Source organism: Sus scrofa, chromosome 6 (genome assembly GCF_054392235.1).
Source record: "Sus scrofa isolate SSC_HxYL_T2T_F1_AM1 chromosome 6, Sscrofa_HxYL_maternal_Yorkshire_Landrace_v2.0, whole genome shotgun sequence".
In the NCBI taxonomy this organism is placed as follows: Eukaryota; Metazoa; Chordata; class Mammalia; order Artiodactyla; family Suidae; genus Sus; species Sus scrofa.
In genome coordinates, this window is record NC_139388.1 from 20,342,740 (window position 1) to 20,356,306 (window position 13,567).

The following is a 13,567-nucleotide window of genomic DNA, read 5'->3' on the forward strand; positions in this document are numbered from 1 at the left end:
TATGAGACAGAAATCCATCTTTACTGAAAAAGAATGTCTTTTAAATGTGCAGGGAATATTTTTGAATTTCTCATATACTAAGCCAAAAACAGAAGTCTCAACATATTTCCAAAAGCAGAAATTATATAGGACTTCTCCTTTGTACAGTACAGTAAAGCAAAAAAAATTAATGGCATAGATTTAAAAAAAACAAACCTCACCCCTCTATTAATGACCCTGTTCAAAATTACAGTCTGCTAGTAATGCAATATACATTTTATATAAACAATGTAGATTTCTGGAAATTGTCCAAAAGTATTCTCTCTTATTAACTTTTAAAGGAAGACACTTAAAATGGCCTAAGCCGTAAAGTTCAGAAGTTTAAAGACTAAATCAGGGGAAAGGAATAGGAAGATAAGAAAAATTATAAAACCAAAGAAGGAAAATTCTCCAGAATTGAGAAATGATACATTTATCAATTGATAATTAATAAATTGATAAACTAACAAAAGTTAGTTTTTAGACGTGAGATACCACCTACTGGCAAATCTAATATGGAGAAAAAGGCAAAGTAAAAGAAATGAAATAATTGTAAAGCTATGAGGAGATTTAAAAGTACAAGAACAATATTATCTATACAACTGTGTGCTGCATATGAAGTTTGAATGGTCTTGATGAACTAAGCAAGTTTCTCCAAAAAAAAACCCAGAAAGTGCCAGAAGTTAATTTAAAAATAGGTGGAACGCAATCAATACACAGCGAAGGAAATGTTCAAGTTACCGCATTTGATTTTATTGTTTTTAACTGTGCAAACCACTGGATGATGTTGAGAGGAACCTTGGCCTTTCCTCGGCTAAGACAGGAAGAGCACGAGGTTCAAGGGTATGCGGCACAGGCCACGTGCTAGCTTGACCACCGGACCGTGTGTGGGGGGTGTTGGGGGTGAGCCTCCTGATGCAGGAATCCTGGTGTGAAATGATGGTGCTGGGTCCAGGCAGCAAGGGAGGAATTGAGATTCTGCGAGATGCTTGGGAAAACCAAGCCATCTCTGGCCTGAGCTTGAGGAAGTTGGAGACTGCCCGTCACTGAAATGGGGAGGGTGGCGGGTGGCGGGTGGCGGGTGGCGGGTGGCGGGTGGCGGGTGGTGGGTGGTGGGAGGGGAGATCAGGGCTCAGTTTGGAACCTGGAAGTTTTTTAATGCGTAGGAGGCATCCAGGAGGAGTAGCTATAAGAATTAAAATAGATAAAACCTAAAGGATGTTGCCTGGCATTTTGCAAATATTCATTGCATTATCTGTTCAACTTTTTCAACCACTCTTTCAATGAAAATGTAGTTTTGTCCCTGTAACACACACAGAAAGTAGAATAAAATGTTTCCTCTATATATAAAAATTACTGGAGTTCCTGTCATGGCTTGGTGCTTAATTAACCCAACTAGTATCTGTGAGGATGAGAGTTCGATCCCAGGCCTCACTCAGTAGGTTAAGTATATGGTGTTGCCATGAACTGTGGTGTAGATCGCAGATGCAGTTCGGATCCCATGTTGCTGTGGCTCTGGTGTAGGCCGGCACCTACAGCTCCAATTGGACCCCTAGCCTGGGAACCTCTATATGACATGGGTGGGGCCCTAAAAAGACCAAAACAAAATAAAACAAAAACAAAGAGTTCCCGCCGTGGCTCAGCAGAAACAAATCTGACGGGAACCATGAGGTTGCGGGTTCAATCCCTGGTCTCACTCAGTGAATTAAGGATCTGGCGTTGCCATGAGCTGTGGTGTAGGTCGTAGACATGGCTCAGATCCACCATTGCTGTGGCCATGATGTGCGCTGGCAGCTGTAGCTCCGATTTGACCCCTAGCCTGGGAACTTCCATTTGCCGTGAGTGTGGCCCTAAAAAGCAAAAAAAAAAAAAAAATATATATATATATATATATATATATATATGATTTACTTTTTTTTCTTTTTACGGCCACACCTGTGGCAAATCAAAGTTCCTGGGCTAGGGGTCAAATTGGAGCTGCAGCTGCAGGCCTACACCACAGCCACAGCAAGCCCAGATCTGGTCCATGTTGCTCCGTAGCTTGCAGCAACGTGGTATCCTCAACCCACTGAGTGAGGCCAGGGATCAAACCTGGGTCCTCATAGAAACTATGTCAGGCTCTTAACCTGCTGAGCCACAGCGGGAACTCCTGAATTACTTTTTAATTTGAATTCTCAGGCTTTATCTTGTCATACTTAATGCAGGTATTTATCCTCATTTATTGCCTTCCTAATGGTTTTCATTTTAGCTCACATTATGTAGGGAACTTCCATTTCTGTGAACTTTACTGATAGGCTCTTGTACTTACTCATCGTGAATTTCTCTTCCTTCCACATTGGGGAAATGTCTGTTCTAGTTTTTAATATGAATATTTTATGGCTTTGAAAAAAATCGAAAGGTACTTGTTGAAAGGTTTTAATGGCACGAGGTGGTCCAGAAGAGTGCAGATGGCCCTTAGTTTCCCATCCTCGGATGCTCAAGTCCCTTATATAAAATGGCATAGAACTGGAGGTCCCTGGTGGCCTAGAGAATATGGCTCTGGCATTGTCACTAATGTGACTGGGGTTGCTGCTGTGGTGCAAGTTCGAACCCTGGCTCAGGAACTTCTGCCTGCTGCACGTGCGGCCAAAAAATAATAAAATAAAACGGCACAGTGCAGTCAGCCCTCTTTACCTGTGGATTCCACATTTGTAGATTTGAATCCCCATTTGTAGATTCAAACCCACAGATGAGGAATTACAGAGAGCAAACTGTAAGGTGTAAAGGGCTCTCCTTTGCCTGTGTCCCTGAGGCCGCCTCCCCAGACACAGTCCCTGTCACGTTTCTTGTGTAGCTCTAGAGTTGGTCTCTATATATTTGCAGACATATGCAACACATTTAAAACATACATGTGCCATAGCTTTTGAAAGTTGAATTCTCTTGGAGTTCCCTCATAGCACAGCAGGTTAAGAATCCAGCGTTTTCGGAGTTCCCGTCGTGGCGCAGTGGTTAACGAATCCGACTAGGAACAGTGAGGTTGCGGGTTCGGTCCCTGCCCTTGCTCAGTGGGTTAACGATCCGGCGTTGCCGTGAGCTGTGGTGTAGGTTGCAGACGCGGCTCGGATCCAGTGTTGCTGTGGAGAAATAGCAACAACAACAACAACAAAGACAAAAAGACCAAAAAAAAAAAAAAAAAAAGAATCCAGCGTTTTCACCACAGCAGCTTGGGTCATTGCTATGGCACAGGTTCGATCCCTGGCCCCAGAACTTGCACATGCCGCAGGCACGACCAAAAAAAAAAAAAAAATTGAATTCAGTTACTGGTATACTTGGGAGCTTTTTTCACTTTGCATAATGTGTTTGCTGTTCCTCCACGTTACAGTATGTAATGTCCCTTTGTTTCCTTTTGTCGCTGAATAATGCTGTCTGGTTAAACCATATTTTGCTAATTCACTCACGAGTTTTTGGGCATTTGGACCGCTTTCACTTTGGGGCTATTACAGATGTTAAATATTTATGTTCTTCTGTGTAGATGAATGTTTTCATTTCTCTTGGGCGTAGACCCAGGAATAGAAAATTGCTGGACTGTAATTCTGCCTAACAGTGTAAGGAATTGACACCCTTTCAAAGTGGCTGCACCATTCTGCATTCCCACTCCCACCAGCAGTGTGTAAGCGTTCCTAGTTCTCCACATCCTTCCTATAACACGTGTATTATCATCTTTTTCATCATAGACATTCAATGTGGGTGTGAAATGGCATCTGGTTGTGGTTTTAATTTGCCTGTACAGAAAATTTTAACTGAATTACTTTCTTAAAAAAATAATTTTTGGAGCTCCCACTGTGGCACAAGGGGATCGGCAGCATCTTGGGAGCTGCTGGAATGCAGGTTCGATCCCCGGCCCCGCACAGTAGGTTAGAGATCCGGCGTTGTCGCAGCTGCGGCTTAGGTGGCGACTATGGCTCCAATCTGATCCCGTATGGGATTAAAAATAATAATAATAATTCTTTCCATTTAAAACACTTATATTACTATGTGTTGTAACACTATGTGCTTTTCCATGTTTTTCTCTCAATGCCATTGACTAAACAGTGAGTTTTAAGTGAGTGTGAAGCTAATTTGAACTCTATTCCTTAGGTCAATTTTTAATCTGGCGTCATAAACTTTTAATGACAGTTACTTGATAATATGCTTTTGTTTGGAAGCCTCTCCATTATTGCCTGCCTCTCCCAATGAATAGTCTTTGATACAGTTGCCTTCACTTTTTTCTTTTTATCTAATTCTCATTCTAAATGTTTATTATGAAATAGTTGAAATAGGCAAATACTTTGTCTTAGCTGCCATTTTTGTTTTAATGACTGTTATTGTAATGTTGGGGGATAGTAATTTATTTTTAAAATAAAAAATTTATTTCATTTTATTTTTAAATTTTTTTTATTTTTATCTTCTTTAGGGCTGCACCTGTGGCATATGAAGGTTCCCAGGCTAGGGGTTAAATCAGAGCTGCAGCTGCTGGCCTACACCACAGCCACAGCAACATCAGATCCGAGCCACATCTGTAGCCTACACCACAGCTCACGGCAACATTGGATCCTTAACCCACTGAGCGAGGCTGGGGATTGAACTTGGTCCTTATGGATACTAGTCAGATCCGTTTCCACTGAGTTACGATGGCAACTCCTAAAAAAATTTTTTTTATTATAGTTGATTTACAATGTTGTGCCAATTTCTGCTGTATAGCAAGGTGACTCGGTTATATATCTAGTTATGTATTCTTTCTCACATTCTTTTCCGTCATAATCTATCCCAGGAGATTGGCTATAGTTCCCTGTGCTCTATGGTGGGACCCTGTTTACCCATCCTAAATGTAATAGTTTGCATCTATTAACCCCAAATGCCTAGTCCATTTCCCCCCACCCCCACCCTGTGACAACCACAAGTCTGTTCTCTATCTGTGAGTCTGATTCTGTTTTGTAGATGGGTTCATTTGTGCCATAGTTTATTCTATTTTCTTTTATTTTGGTCTTGTTTTTAGGGCCGCATCTGTAGCATATGGAAATTCCCAGGCTAAGGGTCGAATTGGAGTTGTAGCTGCTAGCCTACACCACAGCCACAGCAACACCAGATCCAAGTCGCTTCTGCAACCTACACCACAGCTCACAGCAATGTCAGATCCTTAACCCACTGAGCAAGGCCAGGAATTGAACCTGCATCCTCACGGATACTAGTGGGGTTTGTTACTGCTGAGCTAAGCTTGAAACTCCCATGTATCCCATATTTTAGATTCCACGTATAAGTGATATCATACGGTATTTGTCTTTCTCTTTCTGATTTTCTTCACTTAGTTTGATAATGACTAGTTGCATCCGTGTTGCTGCAAATGGCATTATTGTGTTCTTTTTATGGCTGCATAGTATTCCATTATATATATGTACCACATCTTCTTAATCCATTCAACTTTCAATGGACACTTAGGTTGTTTCCATGTCTTGGTTATTGTGAATTGTGCTGCAGTGAACATAGGGGGTGCATGTTATCTTTTTGAAGGAAAGTTTTGTCTGGACAGATGCCCAGGAGTGGGGTTGCTGGGTCACGTGGTAGTTCTATTTTTAGTTTTCTGAGGTACCTCCATACTCTTTTCCGTAGTGGTTGTACAAATTTACACTCCCACCAACAGTGTATGAAGGTTCCCTTTTCTCCACACCCTCTTCAGCATTTTTTATTTGTAGCCTTATTAGTGACGGCCACCCTGATGGGTGTGCAGTGGTACCTCACTGTAGTTTTGATCTGCAGTTCTCTAATAATTAATGATCCTGAGCATTTTTTCCTGTGCCTACTGGCCATCTGTATGTCTTCTTTGGAGAAATGTCTCCTTAGGTCTTCTCCCCCTTTTTCCATTGGGTTGTTTATTATCGTTGAGTTGTTTGTATATTTTGGAGATTAAGCCCTTGTAGGTTGCATCATTTGCAAACATTTTCTCATTCTGTAGGATTTCTTTTTATTTAAAAAAAATGGTTTCCTTTGCTGTGAAAAATCTTGTAAGTTTGATTAGGTGCCATTTGTTTATTTTTGTTTTTACTTCTATTGCCTTGGGAGACTGACCTAAGAAAACATTTTTATAGTTTATATCAGAGAATGTTTGGCCTGTGCTCTCTTCTAGGACTTTCAAGGTGTCATGCCTTAGGTTTAAGTCTTTAAACCAAATGACTGTTATTATCATTTTATTAAGTTCTCAGAAATATCCTACTGTAATGTATTTAAGGCATTGCCTTAAATATGCCTACTGACTTGGGGAGGTTTTTCTTTTATTTTCTGTATCCTAGGCAGGCTTGTCTTGGTTATAGCTGTTTTAACAGAATATCATAGACCAGGTAGCTTACACAACACACATTTCTCACAGTTCTGGAGGCTGGGAAGTCCAAGTTCAAGGTGCCAGCAGGTCCAGTGTCTGATGAGGACCCTGTGCCTGATCTGCAGAGGGCTGCCTTCTCCTTGTGTCCTTTTCACATGGAAGTGAGCAGGGAGAGAGAGAGGGAGAGAGAGAGGGTCAGGGCGGGGTTGGGGGGGGAGAGAAGGGAAGCATGCTTTCTCCGGCCTCTTCTTAAAAGGGCACTAAACCCATCATGAGGGCTCCATCCTCTTGACCCAGTTGCCTCCCAAAGGCTCCATCCCCAAATACCGTTTCACTGGGGCTTTAAGCTTCAGCACATAAATCTGGGACAAACACAAACATTCAGTCCATAGCAAGGAGTTATCTCAAGTTGCTCTTGCCTCTCTCCATTTTTTTCTGTTAGAATTTGACAATTTTCTTTTAAAAAAAATACCATCAGTGAAGTTCCCTTCATGGCTCAGAGGAAACAAATCTGACTAGTACCCATGAGGACACAGATTCGATCTTTGGCCTCATTCAGTGGGTTGAGGATCCGGCATTGCTGTGTGCTATGGCACAGGCCTGCAGCTACAGAGCCGATTCAACCCCTAGCCTAGGAACCTCCATATGCCACGTGTGCAGCCCTACAAAAAATAAAAAAATAAAAAATACCATTAGTACCCCAGTAGCTCTTCAATGGGATAGTTTGTTTTCTTTCCTTATTTCTAACTCTAGCGCTTATCTCTGTTACATTAGAATGTGCCCTCCTGATGTGACTTGATCTGAAGTCTGGAACTTTGTAGGGACATTCCTCGTCCATTGCAGATACTCAACCAGTGCCTGTCATGATCTTGTGTCTTTCATCCGTTCTTCCATGGACTTTTTAGCTATCTTTTCTCTTGTCTCTTCTTTATTGTTTGTTAAGCTGTCTGAGTTCCATTGGCATGGGAGACATAGCATTATTTTATTTTGTTTTATTGGGATACAGTCGATGTACAGTGTTATATGTTACAGGTGCACAACGTCGTGATTGATAGGGTTTTTTGTTTTTTGTTTTATTTTGTTTTTTGTCTTCTTGCCTTTTCTAGGGCCGCACCCGCGGCATATGGAGGCTCCCAGGCTAGGGGTCGAATCAGAGCTGTAGCCGCTGGCCTACGCCAGAGCCACAGCAACATGGGATCCAAGCCGCATCCGCAACCTACACCACAGCTCACAGCAATGCAGGATCCTCAATCCACTGAGCAAGGCCAGGGATCGAACCCGCAACCTCATGGTTCCTAGTTGGATTTGTTAACCACTGAGCTACAATGGGAACTCCGTACTGACAGTTTTTAAAGGTTAGAATTTATTTATAGTTGTTATAAAATACCTAAGCATCATGTTATTGTCCTCTGAGTGAGGCAGTGATCGATCGATGCCTCTGGGTGTTTTCTCGTGCTCATTCTCCAGTATTTAAAAACGTGTTCCCACTGCAAAGCCTAATCTCTTTGGAGTTTTACCGGGAGTGGAAGCAGACATCTACAGTGAGGACTAATTCGTTTTCATCCACTAAATTAGCTGTAATAAGCCTGCGAATTCCATCCACTAAATTAGCTGTAATAAGCCTGCTGTGACATCCCGAGTTGCTGTCAGGGGAATATTTAAGCTGGGAGGGGAAGAGGGGCATCCTCTGGGCCAGGTGTGGCGGGAGGGGACACCAGGGAGGGGTGGGCTGTGCGTGGTGCGGGGACAAAAAGAACTATGGTTGCGGAAGAATAAGATCTGTGCCTGGGGACAGGGGACTGATTCTGGGCCAGTGTCCTCTGAGATGTCAGGGGTAAGGGTCAGTGCCTTGTTTACAGAATTCCTCTTGGAACTCGGACTAATGATGGGGAGTGTGCGCTGTCTCCTCTCTCACAGGGGCCTGTCCTATGGAAAGAACCTGCAAGTCCAGCACAGGGGCTTGGCCGGGAACCCATGAGACCCCCTCTGGGGACATCCTAGGACATCTGTGATGAATCAGGAAGCAGGTAGGTGGTCATTCCCCTTTGCCCCTTCTCTTCCCTCCCATCCACTCCTTCCTCCCCCGCCCTCCTGCTGCCAAGACTGCTCCCTCCCTGGACTCCCCCCCAGTGCAGCCAAGTTACCCTTCGTCACCTCTCAGCACAGGAGTGAAAATCACCAGACAAAGAACATCAGCAAAGGCCTGTGGCAATATCTACCCATTGGGTGGATGGTGTGACCGAGGGAAGAGACTTGCACAGGCTAGGAGTGTCTCCGTTAGGATAGGCTAGTGTATGCTGCGGTGACAAACAGCCGCCAAAGTCCTGGTGGCTTATGACAACAAAAGGCATTTCCAGATCCCACGTGTTGTCTAATGTGAATTGACTGGGACCTCCAGTCCACACGATCCTCTTCCCCAGATGCAGGCTAAAGGAGCAGCCAAGATCTGCGTTCTTGCTGGCCCTGTGGTGGAGAAAAAGACAACACAGAAAATCACACACTGGCCCTTAAAACTCCCCCGCAGATGCGACATGGGTTGTTCTTTACCTATTTCATCGGCCAAAGCAAGTCTCCTGGCCATGCTTACTTTCAAGGGGGCAGAGAGATGCAGTCCTACCAAGAGCCCAGAAAGAAGAGAGAGAGGACTTCCCACTGTGGCTCAGCGGGTTACGAACCCAACTAGTATCCATGAGGATGTGGGTTCGGTCCCTGGCCTCGCTCAATGGGTTGAGGATCTGGCACTGCTGTGAGCTGTGGGGTAGGTCACAGATGCAGCTCGGATCCAGCATTTGTGTGGCTGTGGGGTAGGCCAGCAACTGTAGCTCCGATTTAACCCCTAGCCTGGGAACCTCCATGTGCCACAGGTGTGGCCCTAAAAAGCAGGGGAAAAAAAAAAAAAAAAGCTTAGTGTCTTACCCCCGAGGGGATAGATTGCTAGTAGTGGAAACAAAGACATCATGGTAGACTGGCTGGAGGGAAAACTTTGAGTTTAAAGGGCTTTTCCTGAAATTGTACCATCTGGGCACTGTTTATTCCTGCCTGGCACGCTGTGGCCCTGGATGATTTATGAGCCATGTGGACTTTGGACACTGTAGCCCAGAAAAGAAGCCATGCCCTAGACCATGGCCACATCCTTGTGCCAGAATCACACAAAGTACAAGGACTGAGCCCATGTCTGGTGCCACGGAGGGCTCCAAAGCCTTGGAAATTTACTGGCCTGGGAGGCAAGACATCTCGGTTCTGAGCCTGGCTGTGCCGTAGACGTGCAGTATGACCTTGGGTGTGTCCTTTCCCTCCCTTGGCCTTTATCTTTCCATCTGTTCCACGGGGGTGGCGATCCCTGTGGACGTGAGCATGTTGCATGCATGCCAAAGCTCTGTGCCTGAGCGAGGAGTTACTGCTGCTAGTCTGGCTGAGGAGGGATGACCGGAGGTGGCTGGGGACATGTGCCTAGTAGGCCTCTGCTGGGGGTCAAAGGAGCAGCTGGGTCTAAACCCCAGGACACATGGCCCTTGTCCCAACCTCTGGAAGTGAGTGAGGCTGGCCCCTGGGTGGCCCTCCCACCCTTTTCAGAGTTAGAAACGGGGTCTCTGGAGTTGTGAGGATGCGATGAGATACACAAAGCATGTAAAATAATGCCTAACACATAGGAAGTGCCTTTTGAAGATTTGCCTCTATTATTAAAGAACTAGCACCAGAAAGTACACTTGGAAATGTTGCAGCGTATTCCACTGTATGACCGACAGCCAATTAGTTAACTGATCCCCAGCTTTGGACATTTTTGCTTCCAACTTTTAACTGTTATAAATAATCTTGCAGTATATATCTTTGAAATAAAAAATGTAATGTACATCCATGATTATTTCCTAAGGCTAGAGGGCCCGGAATTGTCGAATAGAATTCCTGAATCCAAGAGCCTGCGTACACTTTAGGCTTTTGCTATGTATGTGCCCTTTGCTTTATATTAGTATTCCTAATATAAGTTATAAACTGAAGAATTCTAGTTTAGAAGAGGAGAATTTACCTAGAGACAGGAGAGGGTTTGCATTAGTTAGGATTAGGTTTCCCTGTGAGTAGCAGAAAGCCCTAAGCAGCAGTGGTTTAAGCAGAATAGAAATGTATTTCCTTGATTTCCTTCAAAATCAGAGAGTCCAGGGCAGGTAGAAAGCTTTACCTTCCACCTTCCTTAGCCCTAGTTTCCACTTCATAGTCCAATATGGCTGCCCAAGGTCCAGCCATCATGCCAGCATTCCAGCCAACAGGAAGAAGCAAAGAATAGACAACACTTCCACCTACATCCCATTGGCCAAAACTTAGTTCCATTGCGACATCTAATTGCAAGGGAGGCTGGAAAATAGAGTCTCTTCCCAATGACCTTGTACTGTTTAGGGGTTCTAATACTAAGGAAGAAAGGAAGAACAGATTTGGGGAGACACCTAGTTGTCTCAGCCATGAGCTTAGCTCAGACACAGAGCAGCACAGATGGGTCCATGAATAAAGCATTGTCAGGATACCTTCCACAGGGAAGGAACTAGACCATTCCAGAGCCAGGACACAGGCACAGATTGAGGGGTTAGGGGGATGCGGAAGGAGATTCATCTCTGGGACCAAGCCCTGGGCAGAGGCACTGAGACTCCATAGAGAAGCCACTTCTCTGTCTGTCCTCTTCCCCTCAGATGTGGGGTGTTGGACTGTTCCTCTTGCCTTCCCCCGGCTGACTTGTCCTCCTGCTCACCTGCCCCCCAGCTCACCTGTCCCCAAACTCACCTGCCCCCCAGCTCACCTGTCTACCTGGTCCCTGCAGGGCTGGCTCCTCATGGACCCCATTAGTCGCCACCTGGGCACCAAGAACCTGTGGGGATGGCTCGTGAGGCTGCTCTGCAAACACTCAGAATGGCTGAGTGCCAAGGTGAAGTTCTTCCTCCCCAACATGGACCTGGGTGCCAGGAACGAGGCCTCAGACCCCACAGAGAGGGTCGTCCTACAACTCAGAAAACTGCGCACCCAGAGTCAGATCACCTGGCAGGCGTTCATCCACTGTGTGTGCATGGAGCTGGACGTGCCGCTGGACCTGGAGGTGCTGCTGCTGAGCACCTGGGGCCACGGAGAAGGTAAGGGCAGCTATTAGAGGGGGAAGGCAGCCAGTTAGCTCCACCCCCACCCCAGTCATGGGGAGCCAGAGAGGCCCAGGCTGGGACCCCCCTGAGTCACACAGAGACAGCCTGGCTAAGCCAGGAACAAAATTCCATGTTTCTGCACACCTCCCAAAACAGATGCCCTGATGCCACCAAATCCACCGGGGACCTGGAGGACTCCTCCTTCCTTCCACCCTGTACCACCCTAGTTGCCCCTGCCAGGAAATTCCAAATAGCCTGGGACACCCAAGAGGTTTCTTTCTGCAACGAGGTCAGAAATAGGCACAGGGAGAGCCCTCCGACCTCCACTGCTGGGCAGGCTGATTGAGCTCCTTCTGTCAGGAAACATTTCTTGGGCTTTATCTTTTTGTTTGTTTGTTTGTCTTTTTGCCTTTTCTAGGGTGGCTTCCCACGGCATATGGAGGTTCCCGGGCTCGGGGTCTACTCAGAGCTGTAGCCACCTGCCTACTCCACAGCCACAGCAATGCAGGATCCGAACTGCATCTGCACCCTCCACCACAGTTCACGGCAATGCCAGATCCTTAACCCACTGAGCAAGGGCAGGGATCAAACCCACAACCTCATGGTTCCTAGTCGGATTCGTTAACCACTGCACCACGATGGGAACTCCTCTTGGGCTTTTTCTGTTTACACGGCACCGTGGTGAAGCACAGAACACTGAGGGGTGGCGGGCGTTGGAGAGGCAGTGAGAACTCACTGAAACATTCAACAAGGCAGGAGTTCCCAGTGTGGCTCAGCAGTTACAAACTCGACCAGTATCCGTGAGGACACGGGTTCAATCCCTGGCCTCTTTCAGTGGGTTAAGGATCCGGTGTTGCTGTGAGCTCCCAGACGCAGCTCGGATCCCAAGTTGCTGTGGCTGTGGTGTAAGCCGGGGTGCAGCTCCGATTCGACCCCTAGCCTGGGAACTTCCATATGCCGCAGGTGTGGCCCTAAAAAGCAAAAAAAAAAAAAAAAAAAAAAAAAGATTTCAACAAGGCAGAGTGCAGGGCAGGTGGGGGACGCATTGTGCACATGCACATTTACACACGTGTATGTGTGCACAGCCATACCTGTGCGTGCACAAACCTTTAGCTGTGCACATGTTTCTGCCCCCAGCTGCCTTCAAGGCTCCCCTCCAGCTGTGCCCTCCACAGATCACTGAGCATAAATGTATTTCCTGCTTGCCAAGGAACCTGCCCTGAAGGGTGGGCCCTGAGCAGACATCCACCCGAGCTGCTCCCAGGGCATCCTAGCACGTCTCCATAGCATATTATCTCCTCCGCTTTTCCAGGGCTCCCCAGTCAGCTGGAAGCTGATGAGGAGCGCCCACCTGAGTCTCAGCCCCACTCTGGTAAGTCCTGGGGTTGGGAAGCAGGGGGTGGGGGGGCAGTGAGCACGCTAAGTCCCCACCTCAAACCAGGAGCACGCTGTTAGTGGCTGGTCACAGCTGTTTCCCATAAATCAGCCTCATCCCCTGACTGATTTTCGTATCCCTTCCGCACCCCTCTCCATGGCTCCCAGCCTCACCTGCTCCCTCTCTGCTCTTCAAGGCTTTGCCCTGTCCTGACACGTGTTCCTAGGGGTCTAACCTGGAGCCTCCGGGGAGATTCTAAAGCTGTCAGCCCTTGGCCACTGGCAGAATCCCCTGTTTGGTTTCACTAGGGGAAGCCCATTCTCACTTTCCTGTCCCCAGACCTCAGGGCCTCATGCTCCAGCCCACAGACTCAGTCCCCTCACCACTTCAGCACACTCAGGCCTGACACTGATCCACAGCCACACCCAGGGAGCCTCTGACTTATTTAGTGATGGCACACAGAGGGGTAGCAATCAAACGGCCCACCTCACCAACCCTTGGGCCACACTCTCTTCAGAACCTTCTTTCTGGAGTTCCCGTCGTGACTCTGTGGTTAACAAATCCGACTAGGAACCATGAGGTTGCGGGTTCGATCCCTGGCCTCACTCAGTAGGTTAAGGATCCAGCATTGCGGTGATCTGTGGGGTAGGTCGCAGACACGGCTCAGATCCTGCATTGCTGTGGCTGTGGTGTAGGCCAGCAGCTGTGACTCAGATTCGACCCCTA

General features: G+C 46.6%; 1 protein-coding gene across 19 annotated transcripts in view; it reads left to right on the top strand.

The window, feature by feature from the left end:
• Positions 1-13,567, top strand: part of NLRC5 (NLR family CARD domain containing 5) — a 103,163-nt gene that overhangs the window by 29,886 nt on the left and 59,710 nt on the right. For all 19 annotated transcript variants that reach the window (XR_014804746.1, XR_014804749.1, XR_014804748.1 and 16 more), the window contains 3 exon segments: positions 8,267-8,376; positions 11,154-11,460; positions 12,779-12,838. Coding sequence is in view for 12 of the 19 variants with exons in the window: in XM_021093211.2 (XP_020948870.2) it covers positions 11,166-11,460; positions 12,779-12,838 (355 nt within the window). In the remaining 7 variants the exon portion in view is untranslated.